The sequence below is a fragment of the Rhinolophus sinicus genome, linkage group LG01, assembly GCF_036562045.2.
Source record: "Rhinolophus sinicus isolate RSC01 linkage group LG01, ASM3656204v1, whole genome shotgun sequence".
NCBI lineage: Eukaryota > Metazoa > Chordata > Mammalia > Chiroptera > Rhinolophidae > Rhinolophus > Rhinolophus sinicus.
Window position 1 is genome coordinate 62,008,564 of NC_133751.1, and position 15,659 is coordinate 62,024,222.

Below are 15,659 nucleotides of genomic sequence, written 5' to 3' on the forward strand. Positions count from 1 at the left end.
CTCCTAATGGTCCTTCATAACCTCTCATATGAAATGTATATGCCAGAATTCAAACCTGAATAATTTCGATCCTCTAGCTCCAACTACCAGTTTATAGAAGGTCAGAGAAACATACTAAATTATACCCCAGGAATGCAATTAGCAAAAATAGACAGTGGAAAGCTTATAGGACAGTTGACATAGTTTTGTCAGTAAATTGCAAGGAAAATAAAAAGGTAGAGGAAGAATCCATACGTTAAAAGAAATTGAAATATAATCAGTTACAACGTGTGGATCTTATTTTGAATGTTGATTCAAACAAACTTATAAAAATTCACAAAACAACTGGAAATTGGAGCGCTAACTGGATATTTGATAAAATTAAGGAATTATGATTATTTATGTTAGATAATGGTTATGTTTTGTTTAATAATTCATATCTTTTGTGACTATATATTGAAATATTTGTAGATAAAATGAATTGATGTCTTGGATTTGCTTCAAAATAGAATGGAAGACAGGAAATAGATGGGGTAGGTGAAGCAAGGTTTGCTGAGTTGATTATTGTTGAAGTTGAGTGACTGGTACATGCAGGACCATTATACTATACTCTCATGTAGGTTTGAAACTTATAAAAAGTTTAAATAAATAAATTGGCAAAAGTATCAGTTTTTGTTTGGGGGACCAAATAGTTACCTGACTACATTTGAAAAACAGATTAGGGGCTCAGAACTAAGTTGCATAATAATATATTATAAATAAAATGGAATGACTTTAAAAAATTATTTTATCATTTTTTCCAGTTTAGAAAAAACATACATGCACACTATATACTGATTTCAATGAATTCAAACTAATTAGTTAATAAAACATCTTTAATTAGATAAAAATGGAATGATATATGAGTACTTACTCCAGCTACAGATAATTTTTTTTATTATTGAAGTAAAAGAAAATAAGTTATAGAAATATTTCATAGTGGAATTAGTTTTTAAAGTTGATAAACATTTTAAAAATTGGTTTCTTGTGAAATACTGAAATATTAGACTATAAATAGAAATGAAGAACAATAGTTGGTAGGTGAAAGAAATATGTTTCCTTCAGGAGGGAGAAAGAAGAAAAGAGTAAGTTGTTCTGTGGAAACTAGAGGAGTGTTCACAGAGCTTCCTTGTCAGCATACCTGATCCTACATTAATTAAAATCCTGATCACTCCGTGGAGAAGGGAATAGAAACTGACATTTACTGGGAACCTACCCTGTTTAGGACATTCTACAGTAGCCTGTGAGACAACTATTATTTCTAGTTTTACAGATGAAGAAATGGATGTTGCAAGAGATTAAACAATTTGCAGAAGGATCCAATGCCAAGTCTTCATAACTGACTGCTCAGAGCCTAAAAATTATAAACAAAAAAAAATAAATGTTTTATAGTTAATGGTTTTATTATTATTTAAGACAAGATATTAGCAAACATGATACATTTTATAACAATTAAATTTTTTAAGGATGTGATTATAGTCATCTGTATCATTTCCATTTCTTCACAGGAAATTTGATTTTATTCACTGAAATTTACTACTAGAAAAAGAGACTCAGATTTAGGATAGGTTATATTTTATTTTTCAGTTAAAAGGAGATAACGAGATTCTTAGGTTGGTATTTGTGGGTGCTCTCTATAATAACTTCATAAAAATAGAATGGCTTGTTTATGGTTATTGAAATTGCCTATCTTACAATCTTCTTTATTGTAAAATATACACAGGCAGAAGTTTAGCAGAAATGGTCATGCTTTGATTTAGTTTTGGACGGACGAGTAAATCCCAATTGTATCACCGTAGAATCTTTGTTTTAATCTTTTTTTTCCCTCTTCCTTTAGTGCTACAAAGTGATCATTTCTTGCTCTTACTGCAAACTGATAATGTTCAAATAGGATCTACAGTCATGACTATGGTACAGAACATACTACAGATCAACAGGTGACTTGGTTTTACAAATATTTATGATTTTTTATTTTTTATGAGCATTACCGATATTATTCCAGTCTTGCTGAAATCAATTGCATATGGATTGTACATGACCCTTATTACCATTGTCTTTCAGAAAAAAATGAACATAAAATACTTTAAAAAACTGGAAATTTATTATTGAACTGGTATCTTATCTCAAAGCTTAAGATTTTAGACCAAATCTCACACTTAGAGAAGAAGAAGTACTGTGATATCTGAAGAAAAATTTGGGGATCACGATAAAAAAATGCTTAATCATATATTTGTTTAGGAAACTGCAAGCTCAGTATTGTGCCAAGTGCTACAGAAGGGCATAAAAGAAGTAATAGGCAATTTCCCCAGGTTAAAATGAAAAGGCAGAGCATACACAGTTGAAATAATTGATTCTTTGAGTTCAATATGGATTTGTTAAACATCTATTCTGTGCCCAATATGTTTACAAAGTTCATTAAGATAAAAACCTTGTCTTTAAATAGCTTACAATGTAGTGGAAGAGACTGACACAGAAACATAATTATATTATAGTGGATTAAGTTACGATGTTAAAGGTGTGCTCAGTGTTAGAGGAGCTCCTAAGGCAAACTGAGGGAAGATGCTTCCTGGAGAAGGTAACACCTGAAATGAAATTTTAAGGATGAGAAATTACTCAGGAAGGAAGAAGAGAAAGCAGTATTTCTAGGCAGAGGTTAACAACGAAAGCAAATGCACAGAGTTTTTTAAAACAAAAAAATGCTGAGGGTGAAAAGTAGGTACAGTTGATTGTTGCCAGCATTTAAAGGTTGGTTTGTGGAGGTGGCTAGCAAGTTCTGCAGAGACTTAAGTCACGAAGAGCTTATATGCTATGTTAAGGGAGCTAAATCTTATCCTGTAGCCAATGGAGACTGTTGAAAGATTTTAAAAGTGGATGAAAATGGTCAGATTACATTTCAGTTATGTCACTTTGGTCACTGTAGAGGAAAGATTTAAGGGGGACAAAACTAGACAAAGAAGACAATTAGAGGAAGAAACCAAAATATTCCAAGTGAAGTAATAAAATCTTGGCCTTGGGCACTGGTACCCGGGGAATAGATTTTAAAAACTAATGAATTAAAATCATTAGGACTTCACTTCCACTTGTGTTCGAGATGAAATAATAGAAATAGGTTTACCCTACCACCTGAAGAAAAATAAACATCAGGCAAAACATGAAACAACAAATTTCAAGAAACTAGACTTCCATCAATCAAAGAAAGTGAGCCCTGCCTGAGAAAAAGGAATGAACAAGGTGAATGTAAAAATTTCCCTAACTTACAGCATTGAGAGCGTTTCCAGGCTGTGATGTAGCAAGGGTTATCTCAGCCAGGCTGAGATGAAGAGATAGAGCTAAGAGTCTGAGGAGAACAAAATGGCTAGAGTTCACAAGACAGAATTTCACAGAAGAGAGCCACATAGAGAAACCCCAGACATCTGCAGAAGTTTCCCTTCAAGTATTCAGTAAAGTACTGATGAGCACATATGTGGGAGGAAACTACCTAATGTCAGGGAAAACAGTAATCCAAAAGGATTAAAAGGAGTGGTACCAGAAGCTTACACAGAGCCAGAATATTGCCGATTCCAATAGCCAAACTGGAAAACCTCATGAATAGTGGAACATTGGGTAGAGTACTCAGGAAGCTTTCACCTCGGTAGTGAGGGATAATTAGCACTAGACTGAGTACTATTCTGGACCATCCAAACAAAACAAGAGCGGGACCCAAAATAATCAAATTATTTCCAAGTAATTTAACTGCATCTGGTTATTGAAATTGCCTACATCTTAAAATATTTTTTATTGTAAAGTATACAGGGCAGGAAATTTAGCAGAAATGGTCATGCTTTGGCTTGGCTTTAAAAGGATAAGAAAATCCCACTTATGCCTTCATAGAATCTTTGCATTGATCTTTTTTTCCCTTTTTCTTTAGGAATACAAAGTGATAATTTCTTGTAGTCGCTGCAAACTGACAATGTTTAGATAGAGTCTACAATCATAACTATGCTATATAAAACATACTACAAATCAGCAGGTGACTTGGTTTTACAAAATGTTACTGATGTTTTTTTTTCATCAGAAGCATTACCAATTTTGCTAAATCATTGGTTGCATATGATTTTTACATGGTACTTGGAAATCTTTAGCCAAAAAATAAAAATAAATATTTTTAGGAATACAAAAATATCTAGCACCCCGCAAGACAAAATTCATACAAGTACCAGACATGCAAATAAGCAGGAACATAGAATCTATCATGAGAAGAATCAGTTGATCAAGGCTAATATATATGTTATGATTAACAAACAAGGGCATTAGGACAGTTATTATAGCTATATTCCATATGTTCAAGAAGTTAAATTGAGACATACATGTATATGAGACCCAAACTGAACTAGACATGAAAACTACAATGTTTGAGATGAAAAACACACTAGATAGGATTAATCTCAGATTAACATTGCAGAAGATTAGTGAATTTGAAGACTAGCAGTAGAAAACTACCCAAGATGAAACAAATGTAATTTAAAAATGAAAGAAAGAAAAGAGAAAGAAAACAAAACAAATGAGAAAAAGAAAGAAGGGGAAAGAAGGAAACATCAGTGAATCAGTAGTGATCTGTAGCACTATCTCAAATAGCTTTGTATGGTATAATCAGTACCTATCAGTACCTAAAGAAAATATTTGAAGAAATAGTTGATGGTAATTTTCAAATTTGATGAAAACTATAATCTTGCAGATTCAAAAATCTCATCAAACACGAAGAACAATAAAAATGAAGAAGGCACATTGTAATCAAAGTGCTCAAACCAGTAATAAGGAGAAAATCTTAAAAGCAGCCAGAGGGAAAAAGGTATTGTATACAGAGGAATGAAGATAAGGATGACAGCAATTTTCTCATCAGAAACAATGCAAACAAAAGAATAGTTGAGAACATTTATAAGATTTTTTTATTACAGTTGACATACAATATCATGTTAGTTTCAATTGTGCAATATAGAAATTGGACATTTATATACCTTATGATGTGGTCACCATGATAAATCTAACTATCTGTCATTGTGCAAAGTTATTGCAATATTATTGACATATTCCCTGTACTGTACACTACATTCGTGTGACTTATTTTATAACTGGAAGTTTGTAGACTAGCATTTTTAAAATAATGAAAACAAGTGTCAAACTAAAATTTTATGTCCAGTGGAAATATGTTTCAAAAACAAAGGCAAAATGCTTCTTCAGAAATCACCAGCAGACACATACTACAAGAAATGTTTAAGGAAGTCAGTCCTTCAGCCAAAAGGAAAGTAGATTTACACAAAAAATGAAGAATATCAGAAATGGTAATTATTGTGTGTAACTGGCTAAGATTATTTTTCGTATTATAATTATATATGATACAATAATATAACATTTGCTCCTACAAAAATAATGTATGTGGGGTTTTATAACATAAAGTGTATTATAACAGTAGTATAAACTCTGGAAGGAGAGAAATGGAAACATACAGTTTTTTGTATGCTTAAAAGTAAAAGGATGAAAAAAGGTACACTATGTTAACATTAATCAAAATACAGCTGGAGTGTCCACATTAATATCAAAAAAGGTAAATTTCAGAGTAAAGAATATTATCAGGGATAAAGTTATTTCATAATCATAAAGAAATCAATTCATCAAGAAAACGTGTTCATTGACCTAATAGCAGAACTTCACAATACACAGAACAAATTGATAGACCTGCAATGAGAAATAGAGAAATCTACAAGTAAAGTGAAAGATGTAAATACATCCCTCTTGATAGTTGATAGGAAAAGTAGACAAAAATTAGTATGACTATAGAAGATTTGAACAACAATATCAACCAACTTGACCTGATTGGCATTTTTAGAAACTCTACCAAACAGCAAACTGCACATTCTTTTCAAATGTAAATGGAATATTTTCAAAAATAGACCATTTTCTGGGCCATAAAACTCATCTCAAAAGGATTTAAATCATACAAAGTATGTTCTCTGCCCTCAATGGAATTAAATTGAAAATTAATACGAAAAAGATCTCTGAAAAGATTCTCAAATATGTGGGAAATAATAAAGCAAATAACCCAAAGGACAAAGAAGATACCAAAATTAAGTTATAAAAATCTTTTAAATTATTGGAAATGAAAACATCCAAATTTCTGGGATGCGTCTATTAGGTTGGTACAAAAGTAATTGCGGTTTTTGCAATTATTTTCAATTGCAAAAACCGCAATTACTTTCGCGTCAATCTAAAAATAAAGCAGTACTTTATCCCATGAATTTATACCTAATGTAATATTGTAAAGTCAATGGGAAAATATATATCACTAAACGCTTATGTTGGAAAAGAAGGAAAGTCAAATCATTGACCTCAGCTTCTACTTTAAGAAAGTAAGAAGAGGGAATTAAAGTAAGCAGAAGAAAGAAAATGATACAGATCAAAGCAGAAATAAAATAGTAAACAACAATAATAGAGAAAATCAATGAAACCATAAACTGGTTCTTTGAGAAGATCTATGAAGTTAATAAACCTGTAATAAGACTAATTAGGGGGGAAAAGGGAATGCAAACTGCCAATATTAGGAATTAGAGAAGAGACAAGACAATAGTCTATAGATATTAAAAGTGTCATAAGGGAATAATATGAACAACTTTGTGCTTATCTAGATGAAATGGACAAGTTATTTGAAAGACAAAAAACTACCAAAACTCACTCAAGAAGCAATAATAGATAAACTGACTATCCCTATAATCATAAAGAAATTGAATTTGTAGCTAAACCACTAGACAGGACTGGACAGCTTCTTCACTGGTAAATTCTACTAAACATTTAAGGAAGAAACAATCCTAAACAAATTTCCAGAAAACTGAAGAGGAGGAAATACTTCCCAGATTATTATATGAAGTCACCATTGCCCTGATACCAAAACCAGACAAAGACATGAGAGAACTACTTATCAATATACTAAGAACAGAGATGCAAAACATTTTAAACAAAAGTTTAGCAAGTTGAACCCAACGATATATTAAAAAGTTAATATGTCTTGAATAAGTTAGGTTTATCCCAGGAATTCAGAGATAGTGTAATGTTCTAAAGTCAATCAATATAATTCATATTAACTAAAAAAGGAAAAACATATCAAAAGATGGAGAAAAAGCATTTGACAAAATTCAACATCTATTCCTGATTTTTAAAAATGAAAAACTCAGCAAAATAGTAATAAAAGTAGAACTTCCTCCGCTTGATGAAGGGCATGTAGGAAAAACCTACAGCTAAGATACATCATGAACAAGACAAGGATGCCCACTCTGATCATTTCTGTTCAACATTGTACTGGAGTTTCTAGCCAGTACAGTAAAGCAAGAAAAGGAAAACATATCCATGTGAAAAGGAAGAATCAAAGCTCTGTATTTAGAGACGGCACTGTCATCTATATAGAAAAATCTAATGAAATATACAGCGAAGCTACTAAAACTCATCAGTGAATATAGCAAGGGTAGTAGGATCCAAAATCAGTATTATAATATAAACTTTTATATCCCTCAATTAATGCTCAGATCAGTGGTTAGCTGCGATGGGGTGCCAGGAGGGCAAGAAGAGAAGGACAGCAGGGAACTTCGAGGGGGTGATGGATATGTTCATTATCTTGATTGTGGTAAAACAAGTGAAAATTGATCAAATTGTACACTTTCAATATGTGTAGCTTGATGTATATCAAACTTTAATGAAGCTGTTAAAAAATCATCAGCTCTTGGTAAGCATTTTAATATGGGATAAAAGACACGTTCAGGTATGACACTAAATTTTCGGTGTCATGTTTGGTAATTCAACAGTGGTATAACCAAAAAAACCATGTGTAAGGAGTTGGTTTGGGGAGACAGATGATGACTTCAGTATTGGTTATACTGAACAGATATTTCATCAGGCAGTGAAGTGGGTCCATGCAAAAACTTGTAAACAAATGTTAATAGTAGCTTTATTTATAATGGCTGAAGACAAGATGACTCAAATGTCCATAGATATGTGACTAGACAAACTACTGGAAGAGCTCTGGGCTAGAGTTATAGATTTATGTGTCATCACATCAGCTTACAAATGACAGTTAAAAACATGAGAGAAGATGAGCTCAGTGGGAAATATGAATCGAGTGAGAAAGGAAATTGGCTGAAAATGGAATCCTGGAGAAATGACTTTTATACTGGTGAAGGGGAGCCAGTGAAGAATGGTCAGAAATCTGTGGGTGGAGAGTGTAGGGGGAACCAGAAGACCATTATATCATAGAAGTTGAATGGGTTGAGAGTATCAGGCACAAGCTTTACTTTTTCTTTTGTACAAGTCTTTTATATTGTTGAGTAAGAATCTTTTGCTCTCAGATAATCATCATTGCCATTATTCATTTTTCTACAAGCCACCTCTATTTTTACAGAACTGCAGAATATCCTAATCAATAGTAAGCACATACTTCTTAGGTGAGTAAAAGGACATCCAGTAATCCCTTTTGACTACTTCTAAGTTTCAGATGACTTTTCATGATACCAGAACTGCAAGATACGGTTGTTAGTTTAATGAAGGAAATACCAAAAGAAAGATAAAATTCCTCCTATATTAAGTACATGATATTGAATTCCTATAGCATTTTTGTCTTCATACGTCTGTCATTAAAGCAATGAACTATGTACTGTACTGTCTTGTGGTTTTCCTCTTATTGTTGTCTCAAAGCTTTTGAATCTATTTAATATTTTGCACATTTTCTTACACAATTTTATGGTAGATTTTTCTAAGGAAAGGGCCTTTGGCTACTTTGTATTCCTTATTTTACCTATTAGGTTGCCTCACACAGAGTGAGTTCAGTAAATATTCATTGATTTAATGTGTTATATTCATGGAACTAAGCTATACATTTAAAAAATTGATTATCTTCTTGGATCAGGCCACTATCAGGCATCAAGTTGCTGAATCTTTTATGTTTAATTTGTTGCAATATCTGTGTCAATTAGTAATGGTACTTTGTAAATTTTGTTCTATTAGTGGTGATTTACTCAGAATAGAAGGAAAAACCCTGCATTCAATTTTGGATGAAGTTGTTTTCAAGCTTTTATCAACTCCTAGTCCAGTCCTAAGAAGTACTGCTACAAAGCTCCTGCTGTTGATGGCAGAATCCCATCAGGAAATTTTGATTTTACTGAGACCAAGTGCCTGCTATAAAGGTAGTGTATATATTTTTTTCTTTTGTTGAAATTCTCAAAAATAACTTTTTAATTGATAGTTTATGGAAAACAAAATTCCTGTGTTTTGAAAAACTTGATAATTGAAGTGTGCAGATAAAATCCCATCATACCATAATCTATTCAGGAGAAAGTCTGTATGTAATCAAGCTATCTTCATGTCTCAGCAGATGGCCTGTAGTACTTTGTTGATGAGGTTACAATGAATATTTACTCCTTGACAAAAAGATTGTGCATTGAATATACTAGATAGAGTTATAAAAGAATGACCAAAAAGATCAGTGACCTTACCAAGACTAACTTAACTGAAGAAAATAGAACTGTGCTTGAGAGAGTGACAGCCCTTTGATCTTTACATAATTAATAATTACTCTTCAACTTCTTTACTGTCTTTCCTCAAAAACAGAACATTTCCCTTACTTCCAAATCAAATGTATGTGAATACAAAGTCAGAAAATTTGAGGAGGAAAGAGCATAGTGCATTACCATTCCCAAATAGTAGTTTTCATTTAATTGAGAATTTACTATGTGTCAGATACTTTACGTGCATTAAAATGTTTAATCCTCATAACAATCCTATGAGATATTCTTATCCTCATTTTATAGCAGTGGGAACAGAGCATGGAAAAAATAGGTAATTGATCCAAGATCACACATATTTTTTTCTTTTTTTAATTGCCACGCAAAGCTATATGTTGGCTTTGTTTTATTTCTTTATTAGCCAGAGCCATGAATTCGTTATTTTCTTATTCAACATGGTGAGGAAATAGTTTCTTATTCAACATGGTGATGAAATAGTTTCTAGGTTATAAAATATACTTATTTATACGGGGTTATATTATATGTAAATTTTTAAAGATTTGAATATAATGTGAAACATTTTAATTCCAAAACTATTATAATGGCCTTTTAATAATTCTTGATGGCACTTTAGTAACTTACCTCGTACAGTCATTATTGTGAACATTATAATTATTTTTCATTATAAGAACAGAGGGGGAGAGAAAGTGCCAGTAATAAAACCCTCTAGACAGTATTGTACCAGATACACATTTTTAACTTTGTAATTAGATGTCTTCAATAAAAATATGAATGTCCAACAGAGTTCATTACAAAGGAATTTCACCTTAATAATCTGTCTCCTCCTCTTTTCTCAATAGTAGAACTTACTCAGCTTCCTCAAGGTATTTTACAATTATTAGTGCTGCTAAGAACTTAAGTCTTAAAGAGAGTGTAAAATATGGAAAGACCCAGATAGCGGCTTCCCCAATTATACACTCCAAGGCCATTGTAACTTACTTATTTATATTGAATACATACATTATAATACATCATTCCAACATGCCTTGGGAATTGTACTTACTTTGTACCTTATACTACTACTCTCTTTTATTTTGGGATGAAAATGCAGTATTTTAGTGTTATAGCACTTCTATAAAATTTGCTTAGGAACCTATTAATTGGCCCCAAATTATGTACATTACTGTATATTTTTAATAATAACTTCTTTAATGAATGACTAATAACCTGTTTAAGTGTTTCCACAGGCTAAGCATTTACTCAGTATGATTATATTTTTAAAAATGTGTCAGTTTAAAAAATATTTCAGTTTAAGGTATTTATGTTCAAACAGAAAATAAATTATATATCTCTACTCTTTGACTTATCACAATGATACCACTCTCCTTTTTTTAGTTAAAGAGATTGACTACACAGATTTTGCATCAGATCTCACAAGTGAGCACATAATCTTCGGACAGAGGAGTATCCTAAAGACCTCAGTCTAGAAATCTTGTGATTCTTGTATTCATTTGTTTCTAAATCAGACTTTTTCACCTTGAATTAATACTGAATAAATAACTAATTCATATTAGTAATTGTATCTTTGTTATTCTATTTCAGGACTCAGAAATCTACTGAATAAACAAGAGCCTGGGACAGAGTTTAGTCAAGAACTTAGACAGCTCATTGGCCTTTTAAGCCCTAAGGTCTATCAGGGAGTAGAAGAGCAGGTATTTAATTACAAAAATAATATGCATGATATTTACTAACATTTCAATAAACATTTTAGTTTAAAAATATTGAGAGTGAGAGCTTCTTGAATCTTTTACTTGCTCTCTCTCCCCCTTTCTTTAGTTGTTTCCCCCTAAGATCCAGAGCAGCCATAATTTGATGGGGAAAGGGGGTTATTTATGGACCGAATTTTAACCCCAGAGGCTTTATTTACTTATTTATTTATTTGCCTGTACAGAGTTCTTCATACCTCGAGTCTTTGAATAAGTGAAGCCAGGCATAAGATGTCAAACAAAGAGTTAGTTAAAGCATTAAATAAACAGAACTATGAAATACTTGTAAAGAGAGTGGGAAGTAAGATTAATCAGGGAGAATTCGGAGCTAACCAGACTATGTCTTGAATACATTCTAGACTGCCCAAGGGAGCCTAATGAACCTCCTTTGGGAGGTCAGGTTTAATATTCTTAGGCCTTCCCTGTCCGTGGCCTATGAAAATGATGCCTCCTGCCCAATTTATTAGAGATGGAGATTAACACTTGCCCAGACCTGATATTTTAAGAGGTGAACTTCAAAAAAGTCTTTTTTAGGGATGTCGCTAAATTAATTCTGGCATTTATTTTCAGAAACTACATCAAGCAGCTTGCTTGATTCAAGCTTATTGGAAGGGTTTCCAAACTAGAAAGAGATTAAAGAAGCTTCCGTCTGCTGTGATTACTTTGCAGAGGAGTTTCAGGTAAAAAATTTTGGTGAGAGGAATGATGATCTGGGAGGGCTAGATATATCTTATTAGAGTACAGCTGAGTGAAAACTTAGGGATTTTGGTTTGTTTGTTTTTAAGTTTTTAATCTGTTTCTTTTATTCTTACTTTCATTCTTGTTCTTTACATTTCTGAGTACCAGCATTCCAGTAACCAGATGCACTTTCAAAGCAAACAACATATTGTAAGACAGGAATCTAATGTAACAAACATATAATCCTATTCACTTAATGAGACGTTTTTGGCAGGCCAACCCTACAGAGGGAGCCAGTGATAGTCAATTACCTTCTTAAACCCTTAAAACCAAAAATTGCTGTAATTGTTCGTATGTAATTATGGCAAAAACATGTATATGTATGTAAGTATATTAACCTGATTTTCCTCAGTAAATATGGCATGGATATATATTACCATTGAGATATGACATAGCTTGTCATTTATCTCTATTTCAGTTAGACTAAAAATGAAATACTGAAGACACAACACAGGTTTTGATATGACTAAGCCATCCAGATTCTTATAGGCAATGAAAACAACACACACACACACAAATGACTTAGCTCCTAAGTCGTTTATGATAAAGTAGAGCCATCTCAGAGGCGATTTCTCATGCAGCCTAACTGAAAGCTACATTTTAATTTACTAAACTGAAACTTGCACGTTCCAGAAGTCAATTTTTTTTTAAGAAAACTGAAACTATTCTTTTAATAACTGCAGCTGCATTTCTCAGTTTTAAAAATATTTCAAAATAGTGTACTAAAATTTAGCTTTCAATTAGACTGCTTGAGAATCACCTCTGAAATGGCTTTACTTTATCATAAATGACCTAGGAGCTAAGTTTTGTGTCTGTGTGTGTATGTGTGCATGTGTGTTCTTTCCACACATGTAAGAATCTGGATGGGTTAGCAGCAGGTATTAAATCCACTGGCTAACTATATCCCTTAGTAGACATTCTTCTTTTTATTGATGAAAATTTCCTTCAGAGAAGACTTAAAGATAGGTTATTAATATTATTGGGCATGAGTTTCGTTGGTAGAAAAAATATATATTTTAAACATATTTGAAGTGCCGAATATATGCCAGAGGTTATGCTAGGTATTGGGAGAGTTAAACAAATTTTGAGTTTGTATCCCGCTTCAGCACTTTATGGGCTGCATGATCTTGGACAACTTGCTCCACCTTTCTCAGCCTCGAATTTCCCATCTATAAAATGGGAATAATTGTCTATGTACCTTACATGATTAAAATAATATGAAGGTTTTTTAGTATATTGTCTGGCACTTAGAAAATGGTAGGGGGAAATGCATATTGCACATTTTTTGCCCTTGAAGATTTGCAAATCTAGTTAGACAAACAGACCTGGTATTCATGAGAGGCAAGTATATTCCATTCCAGCATTGCTCAGTGTTTATCTATCATAAACGCTGTCTCATAAAAAAACATTAAAAAAAGGATTTCTTTGGTCAAAGGAATTTGGGAAGTGAATACTTTGAGAGTCGCAATGTATATCCTTCTGATCAGGTACCTGAGATAGTCTAGCCTTTTCTTCTGTGGTGAACTCAAAGTATTTATTACTTATGGATTCTACTTGCTATTATTCTCAGCTATTATCTTCTTAAATTTAGAGGTACCTCTATACCATGGGTTCAGACCTTTAATGTTTAGTTTCACGATAGTTACCAAATTTGTCAGTTTACTTTCTCTTGAAGTATTAAAATATTTATTTAAAAGTATCCCAGGATTACAGATTTTGTCCACTTAGAAGTATGTCTATGAAATCTAATTAATATTATACTATTTTAAAATAGAAAATCCATTGTTTTATGTAACAAAACCTGATTAGTTATAAATATTTCCATTAAAAGAGCTTTTAAGCCAAAATTATTTAAATCTTACATTATAATGCGTTTGTTTCCTTTCCAGTATTTTGATTTTGAAGTTTTAGGAAAGACTGAAGTATAGTTTTAACCTTTGGGTTCTGTTTAATTTCAAGTTTGCTCCAGGCTTCAATACCTTTCCTCTTTTATTAGTTGCAACAGTTTATGCAAATTTCTCTTCCTTTATAGCTGGGCTTTCTGCAAAGGTTATTTCTGTATATCTTTGTGGTCAGGTCATACTCTCATTTTAATTTCCCCCTCCCATTTTTTTTTTGTGGGGGGAGGGATGGCCTACCACTCACAATTATGGGCCTAGATTCATCACATCCTTGCTAAAGCACTTTTTTGGAGGTTTCTTTTTTATGTAATAATTTTTCATGGTCAGAAACTTTATTTTCTGTTAAATACTACTACTCAGCAGAGTTTTCTGTAGCAGCTAATAGCTGCTCCAGTTACCTTCGTGAAACCTTACAATTTACCTACCTCCATCAGGGTGCTGATACTTATAGGTGTTTTAGTTATACTTGTTTAACTTTGTAGGGGAAGAAAATAATGTTTTTCCCTCCACCTATGTTAGACTCATTGGCTAGGGCCCCGAAAATTAGACTAATAACAAACAACAACAACAAAAAACCCAGATTAAAGAAAACAGTTTATTTGTGCAGTGCCCATCGTGGGGAAGAAATCTCACATGATGAGTAACTCAAAGTGGGGAGGTTAGAACTTGGGCTTTAGAGATTTTAACAAAGAAGAATAAATTTGGAGAGAAGTGACAGGTGCAAAGAAAGGAGTCTTAGGCTCCCAAGGGCAGCAAACTGTGGGAAGGTAAATACATTGGGAAACTAATGGAAGATATGGATTATTTGTGCAGTTCCATGTTGGCGCCAACTTTCCATCTTCTTCATGGCCATAAAACTTCTTTGGGAGGGGGGATTTATGGTACTCATTTCTCAGACCTTTCTGCTTTTAGTTTGATCAGAGAAGCTCTGGGGAGGCTTTTTTCTGCATTTGTTGATTCTCATTTGCCTCCAGCTTAAAATAATCTTTATATCAAAATGGCATATTCTGCTATGCTTCAACTTCCCCTTGAAACTGAGCTCCGTAAGGGCAGAACGGTCTCTCTTCTCTGTTAGGACAGTACCAAGCAGGCAGCAAGCACTCAAATGTTTGTTTAGTTAATGAGCAGAGCACATCAACTACTTTGCCCAGCAACTCATATTGGACTTCCCAGGTTCATACTTATTATTTTACAACAGAGGAAGGAATTCCTGGAGAACTCAAAACTGTCAGTAGATAGTTTTGTCAACTCCCTCTTTGATAGTAAAGATTAATGTTAGTTAAATGTAAATCATTGATGTACTTATATAAATTAATTTGAAAATATGACCTCTGATCAGTCATTTCCTTCTCAGAAGTGCAGTACAAATGCCAGGTGGTTAAATGCCTACTCTTACAAAGAAACCAGTTAAATTAATAATCTTTTAATTTTTGAGTGTCGAGTGATTATAGACACTCTTACCCACAGAATAACTAGAATGTGTTTCTAAGGGGGTGGGAACATTCAAAATCGCATTAATTCCTAATAAATATTTTCAAACATGAAATTAAAGCGTATGGAACCAGAAACATGCATATTTACAATTTACAGTTGTTATTTTAATCACTGAACCTCACTTTCCTATTGTCTTCCTGGTTTATATTTTACTTCCACCTACATGCTCCATAGTTGTTTCAGTTTTACCATATTTCATAGCCTGTATGCCTAAACTTTTTCTC

The 15,659-nt window shown here is 32.8% G+C and overlaps 1 protein-coding gene across 2 annotated transcripts in view; it reads left to right on the forward strand.

The window, feature by feature from the left end:
- The window catches only part of IQCB1 (IQ motif containing B1), a 45,373-nt gene that overhangs the window by 15,252 nt on the left and 14,462 nt on the right, over window positions 1-15,659 (forward strand). For both annotated transcript variants that reach the window (XM_019729613.2, XM_019729615.2), the window contains exons 7-10: window positions 1,856-1,955; window positions 9,040-9,218; window positions 11,139-11,248; window positions 11,873-11,982. In XM_019729613.2, coding sequence (XP_019585172.2) covers window positions 1,856-1,955; window positions 9,040-9,218; window positions 11,139-11,248; window positions 11,873-11,982 — 499 coding nt within the window. The remainder of the gene's footprint in view (window positions 1-1,855; window positions 1,956-9,039; window positions 9,219-11,138; window positions 11,249-11,872; window positions 11,983-15,659) is intronic.